The sequence below is a fragment of the Rhamphochromis longiceps genome, linkage group LG12 (genome assembly GCF_057381845.1).
Source record: "Rhamphochromis longiceps isolate RC_006_pf linkage group LG12, R_longiceps_female_GT1.1, whole genome shotgun sequence".
Taxonomy (NCBI): domain Eukaryota; kingdom Metazoa; phylum Chordata; class Actinopteri; order Cichliformes; family Cichlidae; genus Rhamphochromis; species Rhamphochromis longiceps.
In genome coordinates this window covers 7,909,421-7,936,442 of record NC_140568.1, presented here as the reverse complement: position 1 = coordinate 7,936,442, position 27,022 = coordinate 7,909,421, and the positions used below count along the sequence as shown (strand labels likewise).

General features: G+C 40.5%; 1 protein-coding gene and 1 long non-coding RNA gene across 3 annotated transcripts; one reads left to right on the top strand and one right to left on the bottom strand.

The window, feature by feature from the left end:
- The first annotated feature begins 3,222 nt into the window (after positions 1–3,222).
- Positions 3,223–24,570, top strand: LOC146656784 (kelch-like protein 10). 2 transcript variants are annotated; one of them, XM_085424565.1, is made up of 7 exons: positions 3,223–4,354; positions 4,500–4,816; positions 5,025–5,210; positions 19,765–20,248; positions 20,661–21,275; positions 21,995–22,144; positions 23,534–24,570. In XM_085424565.1, exons 4-7 carry the CDS (start codon positions 19,832–19,834, stop codon positions 23,894–23,896), a joined length of 1,545 nt encoding a protein of 514 aa, XP_085280691.1. In that variant the 5' UTR covers positions 3,223–4,354; positions 4,500–4,816; positions 5,025–5,210; positions 19,765–19,831; the 3' UTR covers positions 23,897–24,570. The 2 variants fall into 2 exon arrangements, with proteins under 2 accessions (XP_085280691.1, XP_085280692.1); XM_085424566.1 differs by lacking the exons at positions 3,223–4,354; positions 4,500–4,816; positions 5,025–5,210 and adding an exon at positions 18,459–18,680.
- On the bottom strand, positions 7,279–11,284 carry LOC146656785 (uncharacterized). The gene is made up of 3 exons (XR_014914180.1): positions 10,464–11,284; positions 10,147–10,354; positions 7,279–9,168 (listed from the first exon to the last, which is right to left on the bottom strand). It is a non-coding gene; the product is annotated as an uncharacterized LOC146656785 (long non-coding RNA).
- Positions 24,571–27,022: the final 2,452 nt, after the last annotated feature.

Sequence of the window (27,022 nt, the reverse complement as noted above, 5' to 3'; positions counted from 1 at the left end):
AATGGTCAGTCACCTTATCAATGCGAAAATCTGTTTTGATATCTCTAACATGAGCAATGCCCACTCGTGTATGAATAAACACGATAGCTTAAATACATATATGTTGTTAATCTACCAGCAATTCTTATGTGCCATGACTACTAAGCAGTTACCACAAATTTTGCAGATATGCCAATAATCATTCAACCATGAAAGGTTTTTATTTACAGACAGAACAGTTTGTTATACCTGGAGGAAAAAACACTTTTATCCCAAATGTTGTCAATGTTCTTTCAAATTGAGTCTCGTTATTGTTCTCCTGCATCCTGCTGTGTAAACCCAGCAGCAAGATTATAACCTGAAATGTCTTTGTTTGTGTTTGGAATCAATTTTGTTTAATATAATTGTTTATTTTTTCACTGCTTGTCAAGATGCAGAAGAAAGTTGCGCCATATCCAGGGAAAATCTCTGTGGTTGTTCCGCAAGGGGCCACTTGGATACCTTCTCCAGGACCCGTCAAAAGAAGCTCGACGGATTAAAAATGACCCCAAACTGCAGGACAAGTCTGCACCTGTGAGGGATGATGTTGTACATCAGAATGCTCTGACTGTCATCTATCAGAGAGGAGGGGATGAGTCTGACATGAAGGAAGTGCAGGGAGAGTACATTCTGCAGTTTGGAAAGTATAAAGGGAAATCTTTCCGGTGGCTTCTGGGGAATGATGTCGGGTACACCATGTACCTGATCAAAGATCTCCAGAAGGAAGAGGCTGCAGGGACCTCTGTGGAAGAAGGGCATGGCAAGGAGAGCTTGCATTCATTTGTACAGTATGCCCTCAGCTTTACAGAGATAAAGACTCTTCTGAACTGCAAGACCAGCAGAGTGAGTGTTGCTGCAGAAGCCTCTGAGGATGATCAGCTGGTTGGCTTTGGCTCACGAGCCAAGAGCACCTGGAAGGAGATTCAGGAGTCTCCTTTCTACGAGGCAGAGAGACAAAGATGGGTGGAAGAAAAGAGGAAATAGGGGAGAAACTGTTGATATTGTACATAAGATAGTTTTGTTCTACTTTTGTAATGTTTATTTTGTTTATATAAATAAAAACTGATTGTAAATATAAAAATGTGAATAAATTGTGTTCTGTAAAAATAGCAGCACAGCTCTCTTCTTTATAACCTCTTAGAGTTCACCTGTATGTTTATATACCTGTGTGTGCTCACCATCAGGTAATCAGTTTTAAAAAGCTATGAGTGCAGCCCTGAAAGCTTACATATTATTTCTAAATCACTTCATGTAATGATAACAAGCCATCCTTTCTCTAGTGGGGTCTCACAGCTTTTATCTTTATAATCTTTCTGGTTGATTTGTAATATTAGAAACATGACTGCTGTCTTTTATCTGTGTGACTATACAGCCTGTTTCAGACATGACAACCAGACAGTGTCTGAAGTTATCTTTAATACATGCAACACAGCTGGAGATAGTCCAGACACTTTCTCACTTCTGATGATAATATTTTTGGTTTAGGTATTGTTGCTTTCTGGCTTGAAGCTTATCTACAAAAGCAGTTCAATAAGGAGAGATCATGTGGAAAAACCGAACATGATTTATTGAGATACAGAAATAAATGTAACTGTTAGGCAGTTAGACTCCAATGACCCATCATAGCAGAAGAAATCTCAGCAGTGACAGGATTTTGCATAAGCCACACCCCAGAGTCAAAATGCTGGTAGTGATGAAGATGGAGGCTGGGACAGGGTTCTGAGTGACCACGGTGAGGAGGAGAAAGGAGAGGAGGCGGGCTGCATAGCTGAGGATCTGAAACACAGAATGGTAGAAGCAGAAGAGCAACAGATTTAAAGCATGCAGAGTGGAGGCTGGCAAGAGCATGACTGGAATAAAGTAATGATGTCAGTACTGAGTTTGTGCTGGAAAATGAATAGATATAAACTAACAGCCACCAGGAAGCAGACAGATGACTTATTACAGACATGCCTTGTTTAAATTATGTATAAGCATCATTTTCTATGTCATCAGAATGTATCTGTATTATAGTTTTAGCTTTAGTCTTTTTATTAAAAGTTGGATGTCTGCATAATTGTAGACTATATGTCTGGTATGTATCATCTCAAGACTGTCATGATACAGTCTGAGTTATGACAGTATAGGTACGTAATGCAGAAAAATTGCTCCACAGGCCATAACACTATATAATCTAAATAAAATGATAATGAAATAAAAATTAAAAGCAAAGTGAAAAATAAATGTTATCCACAATAAGTAAATTGAAAATGGTGTTTAACTTTTGATAATGTAACACAACCTTTGTCCCAACCAGGACTCGAACCCGCGCTCAGACAGTTCAGTGTAAAAAAAACCCCATTTTTTTCCAATGCCCGAAAAGCTGCGATTTGATTGGCTGTTTCTCCGTTACACCTATACGCGAGGAGAACAACTGAGATAATCCATCCAAAATACGAGGTTAGTCATTCATATACTGCTGCATGGGCTGGGCTGTAGTTACATCCTAAGGTTTTAAAAACTGAGCTTAAATAAATGATTAGCGGTAATAAAAGCCGAGGGAGGTCAACAGGGATCACTGACAGTCAGTGATCCCTGTTGACCTCCCTTTCTTTTGAGATCAAATAGAAGAAAATACATAACATTAAACATGTTAACAACACAAAAGCCATATTAAACGCAGACTACTTTAGACCCGGAAGTAGGATTCGTGGCGTCATCACTGAACAACCGGATTGGCCTGATATAGGTCTATCATAGTGACATGGGTTTTAATCAGTAGGGTTATATGTTTCCCAATATGATATTTTTTTTTAAAGAACATAATGTGGATTGTTTTTATTTGTTAGCTGTATGGGCAGCATTTTTGTGTATGTGATCCCTTTCCTTAAATTACATTTGCTATATACACATATTTTGCTCTCTTAGTATTTTTAGAACCTGACTAATACTGAAAACTTTAGGGTGATACTGATAAAAAGGACTTAAAAATTTAGATACTGATACATTGGTCGATACTCTTTTTACAGATAGTATACAGATTACAGAACTTGGAATGTATACAGAAATTCATGTTTTTCGCAATGATCGTTCAAAATTGGTTTACATTTGTAAATAAATACAGCAATATATCTGCAAGATTTGACCAAATTCACCACTCTTTTATACTATGCTAAACAATCAAAGATTAGCTCATGTCTAGTTGAATGATGTTTTAAAAATGTTTTCCTGTAGTGTTAATCACAGTGATGTTATGAAGTAATGTATGAACCTGACGTATGATAATATTTATCTCTACAGAGGAAACATCCATCGAAGATTGAGCAGTACAATATCACTGTGGCATCAACATCTCGTCAGCGAAAGGCCACAGCCACACCAAACAAGCTCTCAGCAAATACACAAGCCAAGTTACCAGACCTGATGTTGAGAGCTGCAAACAAACATGTTCCACAAGCAACTGTTGACATGCTTGTCATCAATTTCATATGTGAGGGTCTACAGCCATTTGCAGTGGTAGAACAGCCATCTTTCAAAGAATTGGTTACCACATTACAACCTCAAGCCAAAGTCCTCTCCAGACCCACTGTCCGTGCCAGAATCTGTGAAGCTGCTGATCACATGAAGATGACTTTGGTTGCAGCATTGGATAAAGTCAAATTTGTTGCTACCACTACTGATTGTTGGTCAGCTCATCAGAAAAGTTACCTTGGAGTCACATGCCATTGGAGGAAGAGTCCCTGGAAAGAAGATCTGTAGCACCAGCATGCAAAAGATTGAGAGGGTCTCACACATTTGACATGCTTGCTGGTGCGCTTGATGATATCCATTGCCAATACAAGATTAGAGGCAAAGTTGTAAGAACCACAACTGATATGTGGAAGGCCTTGACAAAGTTGGATCCACTGTTTGGGGCACAAAATGATGCAGATGAAGCTGAAGATGAAACAGACCCAGAAACTATTGACCTGACTGACCATATTGACTACCATGAGGCAAGTGCAATTCTTGATGAAGACTCTGGTTTGGAGTATCAACTCCCGTCTCATCAGCGATGTGCATGTCACCTGCTAAACCTTGTGGCAACATCTGATGCTGCCCTAGCAGAGAGCATGAATGAAACCTACGAGAGGCTCTCCCGTGCATGCTTTGCAAAATGCCAGGCCATTTGGAACAAAACTGGCCGATCTCATTTGGCTAATGAAGTGGTAGAGGACAAGTGTGAGCTACAGATCATTCGTCCCAATGCAACACAATGGAATTCAACCTACCTTGCCATTGAAAGGATAATACGCATCATTGATGAGAAGGGGGAAAATGCCATCAGGAGCATTTGTGAGGAGTTCAAGGTGAAAATGTGAGTAAAATTGGACACCTACCAATATGGTTGCAAATCTTGTGAATTTTCCTTAATGGATGGTTAAAAACGTGAGCAGACTCTTAATATTAAATCAGAAGATCCCTGTTATAGTCATGGTGGGTTTTGTTGTTGTGTCTTACAGGTTGAGTCCTGCAGAAGTTGCATTCCTTAGGGAGTACTGTACCACCATGAAGCCACTGGTGAAAGCTTCAAACATTCTTCAGTCTGAGTCCACTTCCTTTATGGGATGGCTCCTGCCAGTAATCCAACAACTACTGTTCAAACTTAGCAGGCTGGAGACATCAAGCAAGACATGCGTGCCACTCATCAGAGTCCTGCAAAATGGCCTTCAAAAGCGTTTTGGAGCGATGATGGAGGATCCAGAGTTGGCTGCAGCTGCAGTCCTCTTACCCAAGTTCAAGACTTCCTGGACTGACAGAGCAGATGTAACAGAGGCTGGTAAGGATTCATGTGATCCCATTTTTGTGTATTTTTACATTTGAACACATGCTTAAGTGAGTATTTCACCTAATACATTGTAAGTTATTGATGGTCTGTCCCGAATACTAAACAATCCTTTTTGAGAATTTGCCGTTTTTAAATTTGTGTTCAGGAATAATCACTGAAATTTAAATAACAAAATTGTGTTATCTACTTGCAATTACAGCCTTGACATACATCAAACAACATCTTGAAACGACAGAGCATGAGAGTGAGGATCAGCAAAGAGAGTCATCTGATGAAGATGAATTCTTCTCCAGACCAATCTCCAGAAGGCTGCAAAGTGCAGTTGAGCTTGATGGTTACCTTGCTTGTGCCACAGACACCATGGAGCTGCTGCACTCCTTCTCAGGTATCAAAAACCTCTCTCTTAAACTGAACACAGCTCTGCCTGCTTCTGCTGCGTGTGAACGACTTTTTGGCTGTGCTGGTCTACTCTTCACAGCCAAACGAAGTCGGATTGCCTCTGTTAATTTAGAAAACCAGCTCTTGCTGAAACTGAACAAAAGGTTCAGAAAGTAAAGTGTGCTTGAATGTCCAGCTTGAATGAAAAAAAAATACACAAAGCTGGAGTTCTTCTGTGTCTTTACGTGGCCAGCTGCCTCTTCTTCTCCCATTCTCTCTCCCTCTCTCTCCTGTTGCTACTTAAATGATGAAACTGATCAATGATCAGCTGATCGCTTTTCTCTCTTGTTTGTTTATCGCGCATTTCGAGCCAGAAAGAGGAAACCAGCGGTGGTCGCTCTAAACAACAGCAGCAGGTTAAAACTTGATCAGCTGCTATTAGAATTTATTTAATATTACTTTCTAGTATCAGCTGATGTTGGCTGGAGCCACAGCTGTAACAGCTGCTGGTCATGATATCGGTTTGGATATATGGTGAGAGGGAAACGTGAAGATGAAACCAGGAGATGTCCTTACTGAATCATCAGAGCTGAACAGGTGATGGAGAAACAGGTTTACCTTTTAGGTGACATGAATAAGTTGAAGGGAAGTTATGAACTGTTTCTGAGAGACAAATAACATCAGGATCCTTTTTTACTGACAGCTGGTAACTGTGCAGGGACGGGTCTAGCAAAGTTTTGCAAGGGGGCAGGTAACCATATACATGCACTGTTTATAAGATTGGGGAAACCTGCAGTCAGCTGAGACTGAAGAAGTCAATTGGATGAGTGACGAAACGTTTTTCCCACAAAACGTAAAGTCCAGATGAACAGAATCAACTTTTGGAGATACTATATAGCTCATGCTAATATCACATCTTCACATTTTTCTTTTTAGAGGTAACAATAACTTTGCATTCTCGCTACTCACCATGCTCTAAAACAGGTATATGTTAGCAATGACATCATTTAACAAATGTTTTTAAAATTCTAGCCGTGCTAATTAGCCTTAGGATTGGTTGAGGTCTGTGCAAGCCTTTGGAACAAAATCAGTCTTTTAAAGCTCACTATTTTCCAGGTGAGCCTATAGCACATTTGTTAAAGTCAGTCCGGATTGTACAGCTTCTAATCAGAAACAATTAAAGTTTGTTTCTTTTTTTCTGCTCATCAATCTTTTTCTGTAAGTAGTTACCGAAATACAGTCAACCTTTCTTCATTTTCCTAAGTGTGTGTGTGTGTATATATATATGTATGTGTATATATATGTATGTGTATATATATGTATGTGTATGTGTATATATATATATATATATATATATATATATATATATATATATATATATATATAGCACTTCAGATACTGCAGGAGTCTGACTCCGTCTGTCTTTTCTTTATATATATATATATATATATATATATATATATATATATATATATATATATATATATATATATATATATAAAACAAACAAACCACAACGCCCCCCAGTCCCACACAGATCAACACAACCATCAAACATATTAGAGGAATATAACAGTAACAAAAGTAGATTTAAACAGGCAATACCTCTAGACTAGCAAAATAAGAGATAAAGGGTTGCCACTTGTGAAAAAATTTGGCTGTGCAACCTCTCAACGTATATTTAATTTTTTCAAGTTTTAAAAAAAACATGACATCTTCAAGCCACCGGGAAACAGTAGGATACTTAACAGACTTCCAATGCAACAATATTAGACGTCTCGCTAATAGGGATGTGAAGGCTATAATATCCTTTTGTGTGGAATCAAGTGTAAGTGAGCGAACAGGAATCCCAAATACAGCAATCAGAGGACAAGGATGAAGAGTTACCCCAAGAACAGTTGACATAATAGCAAAATACCCTGTCCAGAAACCTTGTAGCTCAGGACACAGAAAAAACATGTGGCTAAGGTACGACCAGTACTTTTAACATTTTATCAATTATTTACCAAATTAAAAAACAACATGTGGTAACTTATTTTTAATTTTGCTGCATACAAGTTGAATGAATGCTTACTGGATCTAGAACACCATTTAGATCATAACAGCTCCTGATCAGGATGAATTTCATTTTCAAATCAAATTTCATGTCGCAGTTTCACACTTTTGTAACATATTATTTCAAAGCTTGCTTATGGGCTTGTTTTGGAGCAGACCAACAGTCAGGCAAGGCTGGGATGGTCAATTTGGTAAAGTAAATCCGTTGGGCATCTTTCTTTGCCTTTAGACAACAATTCTGATGGCAAAAGAGCCAAACGGGACAGGCAAAAAAAAAAGAAAAAAAGAAAAAAAGAAGTGGCTTTAGATCTGACTCTTACAGACAGGCATGCATGTCTCAGGGTGATTACACACTAACACATTGTGATTAATCACACACATTTGTATACATTTTATTAACAAGATTAAAAAAAAACACTATACAAAATGTGTTTTTGTGACAGGCCGCTAGTAACAAAGTGCTTAAAGATTTCAAATTGGTTCTTTCCCAAGTTTTCTGTTATGTGTACACATATTCCTTGAATTAGGTGCTTTTTAATTCTCCAATAATGGTCAGTGCAAAGTGTTTACACAAACAAACAAACAAACAAACAAACAAACAAACAAGTGTTTACACAAACAAACAAACAAAAAACATTACTCAGAAAATGGTCAGGTACAAGAACTGGATTAAAAAGGATTGGAAAAAACAGATAATGTCCAATGAAATACTTCAGCGTGTGGCTCATGACTTTTGCACAGTACTGTAAATGTTATTAATAATGAAAGATATAAAGATGTAGCTTTCCCATTTTTAAAAAATTCCCATACACATTATTCTTTTCTTCTAGTGAAGGTGCCTCCTCCTTCAGACCTTAGGATAACTAATTTCTCAGACAGTGACATCACGGTGCGCTGGGAAGCTGCAGATGATGATGATGTTTCTTACCTCATTAAGTGGATCTCCCTAAGTGGAGGCGACCTGAGGCAGGTGGGGAAGAACTATTGAGTTGTTGGAGTACATATTATGAAATAAAAAATACAATATCTCAATAAACTGTTGTCCTGTGTCTTAAGGAGTATCAGATATCACTGTCTGCACTCTATGGAGATGGAGCTCAGAGTGAAGCTGTGGCCGTACGCTATAGCACCTGTGAGTCACACATTTTAACTATATCAGCTGCTGGTGGGAGCAGGCTCTCATGGATCTTTCTGGATATTTGCAGCGGGGACATGCTGGGGTCATTTTGGAGCAGGTTAATTTGTGTGCGCCACGTGTCATAATCAGTTTTGTTGTTAGGTCTGGGAACCTTACCGGAGAAGGTACGGAGTCTAACCTGGGACTGGATGTGTTTGACATCTTGCCTTCGTACGATATGCTCTACCACGACCTTCTGAATGTCAGGTGGATTCAAATCACTTACTGAAAGGGACGCACAGGCTTAAGCAGACAAAGAAGGAAATCGGGTAAACCCTCCAGCACTCATTTCTGTGTCCATTCTGGGCTAAAAACAAAAACACCTCATAACTACCTGTGGATGCTGGCTGAGCCTCTGAAGGTTGAGTGATATGTCATTAAGCAGGTAGTCAGAGTTCTCATTGATCAGTTCCTTGAGGGAAGTGTATCCACAGGCCTTACTGATGTCCTACATGGAGCTCAGCGCCGCCTGGCTCACCAGCAGTGTCTCCTCACCAGCTTTCTCCAGCACAGGATACAGCGAGGCCATCAACAAGGCACAGAAATTGCGGCCCACTGGCTGAGCACAGCAGGCGATTCCCCCGAGTTGGATGCACAGCTGACAGATGTTGCTGTTGAGCTAATGGATCATGGATGCAGATGTTGATGATGAAGGAATCACTTGGAGAGAGCTTGTATTTGAGTTGCTGGCATCACTGTTGTATATCGAGGGGAGTCTGGATGGACCGAGCAGCTACGCAAAGAGACAAAACCTGTGTTAAAGCACTGCTTTCTAACCACTTTTACACATGCACTGCAGCTCTGAAGTTTTCAAGATATTGTCCATGCACGTGAGAACGCAAATGTCTGACACAGTTAGATCAAACATTAAACAGCCTTTAGCCTTCCTGCTCCTGAGTGAAAGCCTGTATTATATCTGACTGTGCTCATGTGGGGATAAGACAGATTAGCCTTTTCTCAAAGTGAAGAGTGGGGGCCAATTTAGGATCTTCACTCAAATTTAAAATACAAGGGAAACTGATGTATTTCCTTAAATAAACAAAAACCACACAAGCGCTTATAAAATGCTCATCCTACCCAGTCATATGCAAAGTGTTAGAATCAACGTGTGATCCACCTGCCACTAAGAGATATTATTTCTCTTTGGTAGATGGAAAAAATGGAATCAAACTCACTGTCAGTAGCTACAACAGCACATTTGTTATAATATGATGAATCAAGCATTTAGATATTAAATAGTATTGAGGGAGACAGGATCAAATACAGTGGGGCAAAAAAGTATTTAGTCAGCCACCAATTGTGCAAGTTCTCCCACTTAAAAATATGAGAGAGGCCTGTCATTTTCATCATAGGTATACCTCTAACTTGTCCGAGTTTTAAAGAACTGATTTGCAAATTATGGTGGAAAAGAAGTATTTGGTCACCTCATTTTTTGCCCCACTGCGTAATATACAAAGATATTTGTGGCAACTCGATGTGCTTTGTCCACTTTTATTATCGGATTGCTCTGTTAACCAAAGGGAATACCTCAGTTTATTGTATGTTTGACTATAATTTACAAAAAGACTAAAGCATCATTTCTTATCTTTTCTACAATAACTATCAAATGAACAAATGGAGAGTGCTCGCTCAAGTCATGGATCAAGTGACTTAAAGGGCCCTTTTCAAAGAAAACTAAAAGTGTATAAGCAACCAAGGAAGTGAGTCCTACCTGGCCACTGGACAACATTCAGTGACAGTGCACTTGCTGGCATCTCCGGTGGGCAGAGCCCTGATTCAGTAGGGTGAATAAGGGATCTTGTCTCCTCCGTACTTAATGAGAGTGGTGTATCTGTCAGTCATGTCTGGCACATAAAACACCAGGTAGGTCCCATCATGGCTGTCACAGATATCTGCTTCTTGGGCTTCCCCTCTGGGTCCTTCAGGAGAAAACAAAAACTGTTACCTAAATATCAATGCTTTGAATACATTATTGTGTGGTCCACGTTCATGCACTCACAGTGATCTGCACTGCCAGCAGTCCCTCACCTGCATCTTTGGCATCAATGGTGACCTTCACTGGCAGAGAGGTGGGCGCTCCAGTGGTGTTAAGGCCGGATCCACTTGCACGCACCTTGCTGGTATCATGGGTGGGCAGCACCTTCACCTTGTAAGGGCGGACCAAAGGGGAGAGAAGACAACTGGCTGTGGAATACAGTCTCACAAATGAAAGGAGCCTTATTTACAGAACCGAGTAAACCACGCAAAGAGTTTTCCATTTTCAAAGCTGGCCAGAGTGGAACACTGTAACATGTAACACCTAGAAGGTTCAGATGGCTGCAGTACTTTGCTAATTTGGATCAAAAGTTTGGGGGGGAAATGTAATTAAATCAAGTGATTGTAATGCTGTTACTTCCGTTGTGTAGTTAACCATCTGTCATTTTAGATGTTTCATTAGCAGCCTGATGAAATTAGCTGTGTAGTTAGCCGACTTAGCTTAGCGCACATGTCTTGTGGCAAGATATATGCACTTAAATGTTTTAAGTCATTGGCTGTTCTGCCAAATTGCCACCAACCTGCAACTTTGTGAGCTGACTGTTTCGCGATTTTTGTGTTTTAGACAACAAAAATAAAAGAAAAAGATGTACAGATCCAGGCTTTTCCTTTACTGTGGTAGTCGCATAGAATGACGTCACTGACACTGGTTTAATATGAAAACAAACTTTGCAAAAAAAAGAAAGAAGAAGAAGTGAGTCGGCGTGTCATCTTTATCGAGCACCATACATGTTTTGCCTCACATTAAAATTATTAGTTTTCCTTTTCAAAAATAATTTATATTCAGAGAAGTCAAATATAGCAAATTTGCACGGCTTCCACGGCCGGCAGGTGGCGCAGAACACTTGCCGGCCCCTGGCAACTTGAAGCACAGACAAGCCCTGGTTCGAGCCTCGGCTCGAACACACTCACTGAGTTCAGGTCCTATCTGTGTCTTCAGTCTGCTAGGAGGATTCCTGGTCTGCGCAGGGAATCCCAATCCTTTTTTTTTCTTTTCTTTTTTGGGGTGTTGGGGCCTGTATTTACAAAGCTGGGACTATCTCCGTTGTCATGGCTACCAAGAACAACGCCAGCTTGGGGGAGAGCGGAGAGCCGATAAGCAAACACTCATTCATCCTTTCTCCTCTTTCGTTTCACAGCTGCTGCGGTGGGAAACGCTGGGACTTGTGTGGCTATGCAGTTTTTGCATTGTTGGGAACTTTTAAGGACCAGCCTTGAATTTTACAGATTTGATAAGTGAAGCCTGGATATATAGTGAAGAGAGCTGGGATAATCTGGACAGAATCTGCAGGCTGCATCTCCAAATCACAAGTGGCTTTAGATCTGACTCTTACAGACAGGCATGCATGTCTCAGGGTGATTACACACTAACACATTGTGATTAATCACACACATTTGTATACATTTTATTAACAAGATAATAAAAAAAACACTATACAAAATGTGTTTTTGTGACAGGCCGCTAGTAACAAAGTGCTCTCAAGGTTAAATACACATACCGGTAGACATTGAGGGCTAGCAGGAGGGACCATGCGCTTACCTGCTGCTCTCTGGCAGGTAGCTCCATGCCCTCCTGGGTTTTAAATGCACCTTAGAACACACATGCATCAACACTACAATGAGCGGGTGGAGGGAGGTTTGGAGTCTTCCCTCACCCCCATTCTCTGCGACCTGCTCCGCGTCTTTTTGTTCTTCCAAACTGCTCCCGGTACTCCGGCCGGTGCCGTAATTAACCGTTGATCATGCTTGAGAATATTTTAATTGTTATAGGAGGATGAACTCTGATGATGAAAGCCCACGCCTCAGAGAAACCCGGAATGGAGTTTCTTACAGTTTCCAAACCAAAGAAGATAAGATGAAGCATAATCACAAGCAAATCATAATTCACGTCGGCAGTAATGACACCCGGTTACGCCAATCGGAGGTCACTAAAATCAATATTGAATCGGTGTGCAACTTTGCTAAAACAATGTCGGACTCTGTAGTTTTCTCTGGTCCCCTCCCCAATCAGACCAGGAGTGACATGTTTAGCCGCATGTTCTCCTTAAATTGCTGGCTGTCTGAGTGGTGTCCCAGAAACGATGTGGGCTTCATAGATAATTGGCAAACCTTCTGGAGGAAACCTGGTCTTGTTAGGAGAGACGGCATCCATCCCACTTTGGATGGAGCAGCTCTCATTTCTAGAAATATGGACAAATTTATTAAACCCCCCAAAATATGACTATCCAGAGTTGGGACCAGGAAGCAGAGTTGCAGTCTTACACGCCTCTCTGCAGCTTCTCTCCTCCTGCTACCCCCCCAAAAACCCATCTCCATAGAGACTGTGTCAGCTTCCAAAAAGACAAAAAACAAACTAAAAACCAGCAACAAACGACTTAAACATAAACAATTACAAAGAAAGAACAATACAGTATCCACATCTGAACCAAAGAGTAAAACAGTGAAATGTGGATTATTAAATATTAGGTCTCTCTCCTCCAAGTCTCTGTTAGTACATGACTTAATAATTGATCAACAAATTGATTTACTCTGCCTTACAGAAACCTGGTTGCAGCAGGATGATTATGTTAGTTTAAATGAATCAACACCCCCGAGTCATTCTAACTACCAGAAATCTCGAAGCACAGGCCGAGGGGGCGGTGTGGCAGCAATTTTTCACACCAGCCTATTAATTAATGAAAGACCAAGACAGACTTTTAATTCATTTGAAAGCCTGATGCTTAACCTTGTCCACCCCAGCTGTGAAACTCAGAAACCAGTCTTACTTGTTATCATCTATCGTCCACCTGGGCCTTACGCAGAGTTTCTGTCTGATTTCTCAGACTTTATATCTAATTTAGTTCTGAGCTCAGATAAAATAATTATTGTGGGTGATTTTAACATCCATGTAGATGCTAAAAATGACAGCCTCAACATGGCATTTAATCTGTTATTAGACTCAATTGGCTTCTCTCAAAATGTAAAAGAACCCACCCACCACTTTAATCACACTCTAGATCTTGTTTTAACATATGGCATAGAAACTGAACATTTAACAGTGTTTCCTGAAAACCCTCTCCTGTCTGATCATTTCCTGATAACATTTACATTTACAATAATTGATTACACAGCGGTGGAGAGTAGACTTTATCAAAGTAGATGTCTTTCTGAAAGCGCTGTAACTAAGTTTAAGAATATAATCCACCCACTGTTATCATCTTCAATGCCCTGTACCAACACAGAGCAGAGCAGCTATCTGAACGCTACCCCAACAGAGGTCGATTATCTTGTTAATAATTTCACCTCCTCACTACGTACGACTCTGGATACTGTAGCTCCTGTGAAAACTAAGGTCTCTAATCAGAAGTATTTGACTCCGTGGTATAATTCTCAAACACGTAGCCTAAAGCAGATGACTCGTAATCTGGAGAGGAAATGGTGTGTCACAAATTTAGAGGATCATCATTTAGCCTGGAGAAATAGTTTGCTGCTTTATAAGAAAGCCCTCCGCAAAGCCAGAACATCTTACTATTCATCACTGATTGAAGAAAATAAGAACAACCCCAGGTTTCTCTTCAGCACTGTAGCCAGGCTGACAAAAAGTCAGAGCTCTTGTGAGCCAACCATCCCTTTAACGTTAACTAGTAATGACTTCATGAACTTCTTCACAAATAAAATTTTTATCATTAGAGAAAAAATTACCAGTAATCATCCCACAGATGTAATATTATCTACAGCTACTCTTAGTACCATTGATGTTAAGTTAGACTCTTTTTCTCTAATTGATCTTTCTGAGTTAACTTCAATAATTACTTCCTCCAAACCATCAACGTGTCTTTTAGACCCCATTCCTACAAAACTGCTCAAAGAAGTCCTGCCATTAATTAATTCTTCGATCTTAAATATGATCAACCTATCTCTAATGATCGGCTATGTACCACAGGCCTTCAAGCTGGCTGTAGTTAAACCTTTACTCAAAAAGCCATCTCTAGACCCAGCAGTCTTAGCTAATTATAGGCCAATCTCCAACCTTCCTGTCATATCAAAAATCCTTGAAAGAGTAGTTGTCAAACAGCTAACAGATCATCTGCAGAGGAATGGTTTATTTGAAGAGTTTCAGTCAGGTTTCAGAGCTCATCACAGCACAGAAACAGCTTTAGTGAAGGTTACAAATGATCTTCTTATGGCCTCTGACAGTGGACTCATCTCTGTGCTTGTCCTGCTAGACCTGAGTGCAGCATTCGATACTGTTGACCATAATATCCTATTAGAGCGATTAGAACATGCTGTAGGTATTACAGGTACTGCACTGCAGTGGTTTGTATCATATCTATCTAATAGACTCCAATTTGTGCATGTAAATGGAGAGTCCTCTTCACACACTGAGGTTAATGATGGAGTTCCACAGGGTTCAGTGCTAGGACCAATTCTGTTTACATTATACATGCTTCCCTTAGGCAGCATCATTAGAAGACATAGCATACATTTTCACTGCTATGCCGATGACACCCAGCTCTATCTGTCCATGAAGCCAGATAACACACACCAATTAGTTAAACTGCAGGAATGTCTTAAAGACATAAAGACCTGGATGGCCGCTAACTTCCTGCTTCTTAATTCAGATAAAACTGAGGTTATTGTACTCCGCCCTGAAAATCTTAGAAATATGGTATCTAACCAGATTCTTACCCTGGATGGCATTACCTTGGCCTCCAGTAATGCTGTGAGGAACCTTGGAGTCATTTTTGACCAGGACATGTCCTTCAAAGCACATATTAAACAAATATGTAAGACTGCTTTCTTCCATTTGCGCAACATCTCTAAAATGAGAAATATCCTGTCTCAGAGTGACGCTGAAAAACTAGTTCATGCATTTATTACTTCCAGGCTGGACTACTGTAATTCATTATTATCAGGATGTCCAAAAAACTCACTGAAAAGCCTTCAGCTAATCCAAAATGCTGCAGCAAGAGTACTGACAGGGACTAGAAAGAGAGAGCATATTTCTCCTGTTTTGGCTTCCCTTCATTGGCTTCCTGTTAAATCCAGAATTGAATTCAAAATCCTGCTCCTCACATACAAGGTCTTAAATAATCAGGCCCCATCTTATCTTAATGACCTTGTAGTACCATATCACCCTATTAGAGCACTTCGCTCTCGCTCTGCAGGCCTACTTGTTGTTCCTAGAGTATTTAAAAGTAGAATGGGAGGCAGAGCCTTCAGTTTTCAGGCCCCTCTTCTGTGGAACCAGCTTCCAGTTTGGATTCGGGAGACAGACACTATCTCTACTTTCAAGATTAGGCTTAAAACTTTCCTTTTTGCTAAAGCATATAGTTAGGGCTGGACCAGGTGATCCTGAATCCTCCCTTAGTTATGCTGCAATAGACGTAGGCTGCCGGGGGATTCCCATGATGCATTGAGTTTTTCCTTTCCAGTCACCTTTCTCACTCACTATGTATTAACAGACCTCTCTGCATTGAATCATATCTGTTATTAACCTCTGTCTCTCTTCCACAGCATGTCTTTTATCCTGTCTTCCTTCTCTCACCCCAACCGGTCGCAGCAGATGGCCGCCCCTCCCTGAGCCTGGTTCTGCCGGAGGTTTCTTCCTGTTAAAAGGGAGTTTTTCCTTCCCACTGTCGCCAAAGTGCTTGCTCATAGGGGGTCATATGATTGTTGGGTTTTTCTCTGTATCTATGAAGCGCCTTGAGGCGACTTTTGTTGTGATTTGGCGCTATATAAATAAAATTGAATTGAATTGAATTGAAGCATACCTGCGCAGCGGTGGGTGATGAGGAGAGGCCGCAGCGTGTCTGTCTTAAAGTGCAAGTTTGTGACAGTTTAAAGCTTAACAAGCTAAGACGCCAAACATCCAGAGCACAAAGACAAGTCAGAGGGCTTTTTCAGACACACACTTCTAAACCGTCGTGCTCAACAGTGTCTCTGCTAAAACTGCGTCTGTGCTCTACCCCTGTAAAGTTGCCTATCGAGTGCTTAATGATAAGGTGCATGGTAGCTGCTTTCCTCTGCAGGTGGATGAAGCCACTGATAGTGACAAAGGAATGACTTCTCTGGTGTATGCCTTATACCAGGGGTGTCAAACTCAAATACACAGTGGGCCAAAATTCAAAACTGGAACAAGGTCGCGGGCTAACATTAATATTTATTGAAAAAAAAAATCTTCCTCCAGATTTAAGAATGAATCTCTTCTTATGGACTCAAACAAGTTTTGCTGAAAAACTGAATATGGAACAAGCAAAGTTTAATACTAAACAATATGTATATTAGTTGTATAATACCAGTAGGCCAGCTCTAATAATAATTTGGTACAATTACATTTGGCCCGCGGGCCAGAGTTTGACACCTATGCCTTATACTGTCATCACTGCCACCCTGCTGCAACTGACTGAAGAATCCTGATGCCAGGCTGAGCATGCATGACGCATGATCCCGCGTGATCCCTTGCATGACCATCTGTGTTAGATTTGTATTGTTGATTGTCATTTATGCTTAGAAATATTTACTTATATATGCTTAGAGTTTTGTAATTAGTTGTAGATTGGTAGAGGTTTTGATCCTTGATAGTCTGCAAACTTTGTGTGTATTAGACAGCACTTTGGGAGCATGAGAGGTCATACCGTGTCTTATTGTTTTATGGTAGGATTAACGTAGTTGCGTCTGTTCTAGTCTAAGTGCTCTTTGTTTAGATGAACTGCAGGACTTCCTCACCGTGTTATCTAGGATGAACCATCTAGGGTGAGGGGGAGGCTACCCTCTTCCTGACCAAGGATGTTTGACCCTTTGATCAGCAGTCCACACACACACACACACACACACACACACACACACACACACACACACACACACACACACACACACACACACACACACACACACACACAGGCAAGGTACTCTTTGTGTGTATGTAGACGTCATATGTTAATGAACTTATGCATATTCATGTAACCTCAATAAAAGAACAGTGGTACGGGAGAACGGACGAGAGCAACTGGGGTCAAGCGAAGGAACGGTGCCTGTCCGGTTCTCTCCCGTGCACGAGAAACATGAAGAAGCTTGCCTACTTGTGTCTTGCTTTGCAGTGTAATTATATTGTCTTCAACGTTCCAGCGGATGGGTTCAAGCTACAAACCTATCAATCTGACTGTTCTTGGTGGAAGTGACTTGACAGAGCTATCGAGATGAAGTTCTCTAACCTGTACAACAACCTGGCCTGTGGCAGTTTGCGTGTCGCCTCCACATTGCCAGAGATCACTAGCATATCCAGACACTTCCTTGGCCAGCATTTAGTGTTGATGTCTTTCCCACTGAATATGCCTGGGTAATTTTGGGCTGGCATGTTCATTAGAGGCAACCAGAACCCATTGCAGCTGGATGCTGCATTTATCTATGAATGGAAAGAAATTGCTCAACAACAGATCTGCAGTCTGTGCTCAGACAGGTGACTGCTTGCACCTGTCTGAGGTAATACTGTCAAGCACCGTCATTATAACAGTCTTGTACTATACATACAGTGTATATATGTGTTTTGTTTCTTTCTTTCTTACTACTATTGTACATCAGTAAAGTGCAGGAGCCCATTTTTCCAACTAGATAAAAGTCTAATACAACCCAAGAAAACAGCTTAGCCATGAATCACACTTTGTAATATCTGTGTTTGGATATTACAAAGTGATTTTATTAAACAAAATGGCCTATTAAGGTTAAATATGAGCTAAATATGATATTGTAGTCCATTCGTAAGAGTGTTTTGAAGTGCTTATTTTACTAGGTGACCTCTGTGAGGCAAACATACAAAATGCTGTATGCTATCTGTGAGGCTCATATGCAATTTCTTAAATCCAAATCAAATCAAAACAAAGCTTTTTTTTATGCAATGAAAGGTTCATTAAAACAATGTAAATATACATTTCAAAACAATTCATGGCAACAGTTGCCAAGTCATGATGATGTCATGGGCTCCATTCCCCAAATTCCTCAGTTAGGTTTGATTTTGTGATCTGAACACTTCAAGACAAACTGCAGACAAAAAAAACTAAGAAAAGCAGTCACAAAACTCAAGATGAGTGAAGAAGGCCAGCTGCCATACAAGTCGAGCTCAGTGTATAATGAACTCCGTTTGGAGGGACAATTTTGTGATGCAATCATCAAAGTGGAGGATGTTGAATTTCCGGTCCACAGGATCATCCTATGTAACTGTACGCCGTACTTCAGGTGAGTTGCTTACCTGATAATGTGAAGGACAGTTGACTGATTTATACCTGTGAAAAATGTAATTCATGGTCTTAGTTGGTGAAACAGTGCCAACCAAAAGGAACAGGTTGAATCATAAAACTTTTCTGATAGAAAGACTTTGTCACGGTCAACTGACAGATACACCCAAAACATAATGCAAACATTTGCAGATTTCATCATTACCTTCACAGAGCTCCAGATTCCACTTCAGTAAATGTGCCATTTAAAAAGCACTGTGAATCACTTGGTGATTGTGTGAAGTCTAATTGAAGTGTTTTATTAAGTTACATTAATATCTTCCCCACTGTTATTGAGACAGTAAGACACACCAGACTTCCTGATACTAAAAAGGTTGAACTGTGTTATACAGTTATACGCTGAGCAAAAGTTTTGAGTTGCCTCTCATTTTTTTTTATTTTGCTTTGAAACAGATGATTTTTTAAAAGTCTACTTGAGCAATAGTGTTTTTTTGAAGACTTATAAAGGTTTCGTTTGGACGATTTTCACACTTTTTAGTCCAGTGCTTGTACCCGATCATTTTCAGAGGAATGGTTTCCTCATCCTCATCAGAAATGGTTTCATGGTTCATGTAAAACCTGTTAAAACCAATAAATAAATGTTAAGAAAAAAGAAAAGAAAAGAAATGGTTGTGGAAGGGAAACCGAGACTGTAATTAAGCAACATGCACTGGAACTTCCATAAGGAAAGGAAACAGACTGAGGTATGCCAAATTACGCAATAACTAGACTAAATATCAGGGTAAACTGGCCCTATGGAGTTGATTTCAATATTTGTCATAGAGGTACAACAGTGAGTGTTTAGAGTTAACTTTAAAGCACGGTGGAGGCTCTGTCATGGTGTGGGACTGCATTGTGTTTGGCAATAGCTTCATAAACATGCTGCCAATGTAATAAAGACATTGAAAACCCAACAATCAAGTGCACTAAACATGTACAAACTCTGTTTTGGAGTTACTTGGAGTACTTGTGCATGACATAGTTTATTATCTTGTTGCCTCCACACCTTTTAATATTCTCTACTCTGTCTCCATCTCTACCCTCAGGGCTCTTTTCACCCACTGCAGCGACCCAGACAAACAGGTCTTCAACATACCTGGCTTGTCTTCTGAGATGATGGCACTCATCATTAACTTTGCATACACCGGCTCAGTTTCCATAACGGGGGAAAATGTAGTGGAACTTCTCATGGCAGCTGATCAATTCAATGCAATGGACATTGTGAAACTCTGCTCTGACTTCCTCGGGGAGCAACTGTGCCCAGAGAACTGCGTTGGCATTTGGCAGTTCACAAAAGTATGCTTATCACCCGAACTACGCACCAAGGCCTACCACTACATCATCAGTAACTTTGAGCAGGTTGTTCTTGAGGAGGAGTTCCTGCAGCTAACTGTGGAGGAACTTGCTGACATCCTTGATAGAGAGGACCTCAATGTGCAGTTGGAGACCACTGTGTATGAAGCGCTTACAAAGTGGATTAGCCATGTACCTGTACAACGGAAACAACACCTCACCGCTCTGTTGTCCAAGGTCTATAAACTTTCATTACTACATTTAGTTTGGACTTAAATCTTCAGCATTTAAGTCATAGATTGAGTCGATCCATCTGGGTATAAGGATGCTTTAATATCTTGAGATGTTGCTCTTTTCAGGTGTAGCCAAACCACATTTAAGAAATTCTCTTCAAGAGCATTAAAACCGTATCAGATCTCTACACACATACTATAGAATAAATTATATTTATTAAGTATAGTTGCTAGGGCTATGACTAAAAACTGTCCCTGTTGACGAAAAGGCTAATGGTGTCTGACTTTGGTCGCTCTCTTGCTAGCAATAAGAAAATTAAACAACATTAGGAGCATTATCCTAAAGAAGCTTGAGTTTACTAAAACTGATGTAGTTGAAATTCATAGTCACATTCTCTTCTGTCATCTCTCTATAGGTCCGACTGGGATTGATGACGTCAGACTACCTAAAGGACAATGTGCTGTCTAGTGAGCTGGTGGAGGCCAATTCTGAGTGCCTGTCCATGATAAGTAATGCCATCTTAGACATACATGATCTAGGAAGCAGACCCTTCATGTCTGCCTTGTATCACCCTCTTGCTCGTCCCCGCCTGCCTCATTCCATCCTGCTGGCCATTGGGGGGTGGAGTGGTGGTGAGCCAACTAACGGCATCGAGGCCTACGATTGCCGGGCTAACCGCTGGGTCAACGTAACGAACAACCTCGAGTGTCCTCGTGCTTATCATGGAGCCGCCTTCCTCAACGGGTACGTCTACTCCGTTGGTGGCTTCGACGGGGTGGAGCATTTCAACAGCGTCCGTAGGTTTGACCTGACCACTCACGCCTGGAATGAGGTGGCGCCCATGCACTCCCGCCGCTGCTATGTGAGCGTGACTGTGTTGAACGGGTTCATCTATGCCCTGGGAGGCCACGACGGGCATGTACGACTCAGCAGTGCAGAGCGCTATCAACCTGAAATCAACCAGTGGAGTCTTATTGCACCGATGCACGAACAGAGGAGCCACGCCAGCTGCACAACACTTAACAACCGGGTGGGTGAAGTAAAACAGTAGCAGAGAAATAGAGTAGGGTCTAAGGCACACAGGCCTAGAGACCTGTCAGAAACCTTTGGTAACAACCAGTTGCTAGGGGAAAATGTGTACTCCTCAGCTGGTTAGGCAGTGGTTGTATGAAAGACTCTACAGATTTCTACAGCAAATAGTTTGAGTATTTGCAGTAAGTCAGAGTACTCCATGCAAACCTCAACAGTCTGCTTACGACCAAAGGAAACACAAGGAGGCTTGTGGTGCAAAACCTTCCTGGTTACAATTTCACAGTAGTGACAGCCATCAACCTCCAGCAACCACTTGCCAACCAGTCAGGGAATACACATTTTTACAGTGAAGCGAGGTGCAAGATAGGTCACAAACTGGTTTCTATGTTCATGTTTTCAAATTTAAAAGTATAGTTTAAAAAGTTGAAAAATATACTAATATATATCTATTTTGTTTCTAACTGATCACAAGTGCATCTTTGCATTTATGTACAGTACTTTAGTTGAGTTGACTTGTCAACTAAAATATAACAGATATTAAAAAAATTGTAAAACACACACATTTGTTAATTGTCATATTTTTCAGTTGGACACTTGGGTACTGAGTATCGGTCTTACTTCACAAATGATGTGGAAACATTTCACTTACAGGTAACATTGTTTCCAACTGAAATCTAAGAAATGTAAAAATTTTTAATGTCCCTTTTTTGTTTTCAGATTTACATTTGTGGTGGACTCAATGGCAACGAGTGTCTGCAGACAGCTGAATATTACAACCCAGAGAGCAACCAGTGGACGATGATCAGTCCCATGAACAGCCGCCGCAGCGGGATAGGTGTCATTGCATATGCGGATCATGTCTTTGCAGTAAGACCACAAAGTAGTGCTGACACTCACGTAACATACAAATCAAATCTGTAATGTGCTTTGATCAGCAAGGTTTAACACAGATTTGGCTGACACAGAATTTGGCTAACTTTGTTTTGTATTTATCAATGATCAGATTCCTATCCTGACCACAGGTTCAGAGAAGGCATTCTTACTCATTCTATGTATTAATTTAACTGATTAGTGATGTCTCTGCCTCTCTTTTTTTTTTCATGTGCCTCATTCCCAAAATGTTGTGTCTTTGATGATTTCACATTTCACTCAGTACAACAGAAATACTTATTCAAAACCAACATTGTCATCCTCATCGTTCCATAGAGGACATATGTTAGAGACAATTTCAAACTTATCCTGCAATACCTTTAGAAAAATGAGGGAATAAGCCAAGTGATTAGAACTCATCCTCTGGGGACGGTAGGCATTTTAGCTGTAAATTTATCTTGCTATTTGCCTTAAAACCACTTATTTAGTTGTTTTGCAGCTGCACCCTTTGGTAAAAAGCAAAGATTTTAGTCTCACCTTCTGAGACACACTTCTTTATTTAGCTAGCTACCGTTTAGTATTTATTTTCTATTCAGACTAAGTCTCTATTCAAAAAAAGGAAAAGTTATCATCAGCAGAATGCAGTGACCTTACCCTGGTGCTGACCTCAGGGTCTTTGATCAGGCTTATAGGCACCAAGGCCTGTCAGGGCTACTTTAATCTGTTATAGGAAGAAAGGACTGGAACTCAATGTTCCTTTTTGGACTAAAGGCAAAAGAGCTGTGAAGACATTTATACTGAAAACACAAATACTTTTTGTCGAGGGCTATTCATCTTTGTTGATAATAGCGTGGTGTAATAGACAACAGCACTTTAATAGCTGTAGTTGAGGCTTGAGTGAAAAAAGGTCTCATACAGACTTCCACAAGAGCTGGCTTCTACTTTATTTTACTTTCTCCTTTTAATTCAGAAGTCATTTTCACACACCACTGCACCCTGATCTTTTCTAGACATTCCCAACAAATGCGGGCCTGTGAAAATGCAAATACTGGGACGTTAATGGGCCTTTTTTAAACAACTTTTATGTGTAAACTCCATATAACAGCATGAGAATATGTCAGGTAGCTGTTCGCTTTATCCAGGTAAAACCCTAAACCAATCAGAGTATTTCCAGTAGTCAGATCACACCTAAGGTAAACAATTTCCTTGTATCTGCTACATATTAAGGGCAACTTTGGACAATATTGCAACTTAATTCTTCCGTCACTTTCTGGAGTATCTGTGCAAAAGCAGCTAAAGACATATAGCAGGTGCATTTTCTTACAGGGGTACGGTGAAGCTGGTTACACTTACATTCAATCATTTGAGCCACGTATTTACTTTTAGGTTGGTGGCTTCGATGGAAACAACTATCTGCGCACCGCTGAGGCTTACAACCCGCATACCAACACGTGGAACCTCGTGTTCTCTATGCTGACCCCCCGCAGCAACTTTGGCATTGAGGTAATTGATGATCGCCTCTTTGTCGTCGGGGGTTTCAACGGCTTCACCACCACTTCGGACGTCGAGTACTACACCGCTTTAACCAATGAGTGGTATGAGGCGTGCGACATGGATATTTTCCGCACAGACTTGAGCTGCTGTGTGATGTCCGGACTTTCCAACCTGACTGAGTACACCTTTCCTCGTGACTTCCTGCCAGTTGAAAACGTTCTACAATTAGCAATGGAGTCAGCAGAGTCCACGTAAAATCTTTAAAGTGCAGTACTGCCATGTGTCAACATGTGAGTCTCCAACATGAAGGACTGAAATAAATCTTTAGAGCATTAAACTGCTGGTGAACTGGACATTTTATGTATGTATCTCAAAAACTTTCAGTAGGAGAGCCTGCACTGTAGATACTGGGTTTTATTAAGAGAATGCAATTGCAACAATAACAAATTGAAAAGATTTTTTCATTCCCTGTAATGTATGGCTGCTGAGCAGCCATACCAGACATGCACACAGGGTGACCAGATCACAATAAGCCGCATGTCGGACTTTTCAACTCTTGCTAGGTAAACACCATAAGAATAAAGGGAAGTTTTCACTCTCCCTTGTTATTTCAGCTGCGGTTCTGTCTGGTAACAGTCTATAGGTTTGAGTAAGGATGTATCCAATATTTTACAGTTGTACTAGCCAATACCCAATAAAGCAATTCTTACTTTTATACTAAACTAGTCAGTCTCAGCTTAGTCAATTTACTCTTTCACAGTAGAGCCTATTTTCTGAATAGTCTTCTGTCTAAACTCAAGATTAAAAAAAAAAAAAAATCTTAAAATTAACTAAAAGCGAGGCTGTCTCTGCACTGCACAAACCAAACACAAAATGTCGGCATGTTAGCCAATATTATCGTGCACCCTTAATTATAACACTGGGCTAACCTGGCCAAATTACAAACAAAAATCAATCACAACCAACATGGACTGTAGTAGCCGTGGAACGAGAGAGGAAGTCCTTTCCTATAGTCCGTCTGACCATATTGGCTTTACTGGCCAATAAAAGCAGTCCACTCAGCCATGCTCTTCTTGTAAGATGATGTGAGATCTCTCTCATGGATTTTGTCCAAGAGAACCTCCGTCTGTATGACGGAAAGCAGAGTGGCTACACACTTTGGGTATGTAAAGTGAAGGGTGTAATAGTAGGCCATAAGGTATAAAGCACCCTCTGTAACCAAGTCTTTTGGAAATGTGGTTATTGGCACATCTCCTACCGCTAGGATGCAGTTGGATGGACTCACAATCAGGACTGGGCAGGAGAGAGGACGTTTCATCAGATAGGTATTAGGGTCTTCTTGGTCCTTTAACACATAACACAGACATACTTTTGTAAGGATGATGCACTTTTGTTTCAAACACATAACTAAAGCTAAATTACAACAAAAGTTGAGGTTCTGAGAAAACACATCTGAAATTGCTACTTTTAATTATTCTCGATGGAATTACTGTTCACATCTGTCTAGCCTTCCTGAAAAACAGAAAACCAAGGCTACATTTAATTAGGTATCATTGAGGTGATAAAAATGTGCTACCACGTAATGCATCCATTTTTGTATTTACTGGTCACAGAGATCTAACCTGTGAGAACCCTCATTCCAAAAATGTGTTTTAGGTGCCTTTTGAAGGCTTAGAACATATAATATGTGAATATAAAATACTTTGGCACTCATCAGAAGCATTTTTTAATACTGTTGTCCCAAAAAGAACAAAAACAAAAAACAACTACTACATTTTACACAACTCACCTCAAGGACATGCACCAGAGCCTCACTCGCATCCCGTGCCCTCTTTGGAGGAGCAGAGGTGGATGGGAACAGTGATGGCAGCACATGTAGGATCTCAAGAGCCTGTTCAGCTATACAGAAAAAAGAATCATCATCTCATTACCACACTTAAACAAAATCCTCAAGATCACAAAAAACAAAACAACAACAACAAATATTTGGCCAGTGACAACCATCGTGGATTGAAAAGGTGAACAACAAGACACTAGCACATGAAAGTTAAAGCTGTAATCCATAGTTTAAGCTTGTCACAGTAACCTAAAAAAATGCTAAATGGTGTAGATAATTGTTGTATACTGTGTTTACAGTAGGCTAATATGACTTGTGCTTTCTGGTGCCGAAACCAGTTTGAGGAGGGACTAATGGGGTTTGGCTGAGGTCTAGTGGTATCAAACAGACGGACAGCCAGGAGGTCGACTGAGTGATGGGCCCCGAAATAGGAGGTAAGCACCACCTGTTGATTTAAAATAATGTCCAAAGGTGCTAAATTGGAATGTAAGGTAAATTAAATGTTCACTCAGATGAGCTTCTGGTTTGTGTCCGTGGGGATTTTGGGGTGTTTATGTTAAGATGTTATGTGTTTAAATTGATGTTATATTCGTTGACTGTGATGCCAGTCAGGCAAGTTTTAGTTTAGGGTATTTGGTCAGATTGACCAGCAGAACGCGGTTCGGGCATCAGGTAATAACTAGAGGGCTGAGAGCCCACAGTGATGCTTTTAAAACATGTAAACATATTGATTTAGGACCGGAGCGCGGCTCCGAGGAATGCAGTTTTGTTCAGCGTTTGGCACCGACCAATAGCCGCGGACGCGTGGTTATTTTTTAGCCCGGAGTGGCCTTCCGCGGGGATTCGGACTCCCGTTAACAGGCTAGGCAATCTAGCGTTGGTTGCCTTTATACTGCATTGTTTGACCGACAGGGTGCGACCCGACCGTGACCATTCAACATGACTGGCTTGTGAGTATGGGGCGCCGTTTGTAAAGTGAAACATGCTGAAATTAACGGCAACATTTTTCCACATTTAGCTCAAAACAAGTCATTTTTTACAACATTTAGTAAAATATTTGTAACTTTCATATTTAAAACAGAATTTTAAATGTTAAATCTAAATGTCAAATGTTCAATCTAAATATTATATTTAAATCTAAATGTTAAATCTAAATGTTTAGGCTAACATGCAAATTTATTGCATGGATCAGCGGAAATACCAAAATAAAAGCTTTCCGAAAACCTCCGGTGCAAAAGTGTGCGGGTAGTGGTCAGACACGTTCTCACTCCCAAAGCGTAATGATTTTCGCTAGGTGACAAATTGTCAACATTTTATGCTTTCGGGTACCCAACACGTTCCTAAATTACGGCATCGGAAAAAGGAGAGCACATGAGAACCGTTTGGACTCAATCTACACATGTTTGTTCATTTTCTAAAAATTGCTTTGGAAAACACTATTTTACGTCATTTAACTGCTAGTAAAAGTTAGGAATAAGGTTATAGTTAGGGATAAGGTTAGGTTTAGTGCTGGAACACATGGCTGGAACGTCTATTATGGCGGG

Bases quoted from the DNA above. Each gene is read 5' to 3' on its own strand.
- LOC146656784 (XM_085424566.1), top strand. From the start codon at position 18,529: ATGAGTGAAGAAGGCCAGCTGCCATACAAGTCGAGCTCAGTGTATAAT. The intron at 18,681-19,764 runs GTGAGTTGCTTA...CTCTACCCTCAG, and splicing joins AACTGTACGCCGTACTTCAG to GGCTCTTTTCACCCACTGCA. The intron at 22,145-23,533 runs GTAAGACCACAA...ATTTACTTTTAG, and splicing joins ATGCGGATCATGTCTTTGCA to GTTGGTGGCTTCGATGGAAA.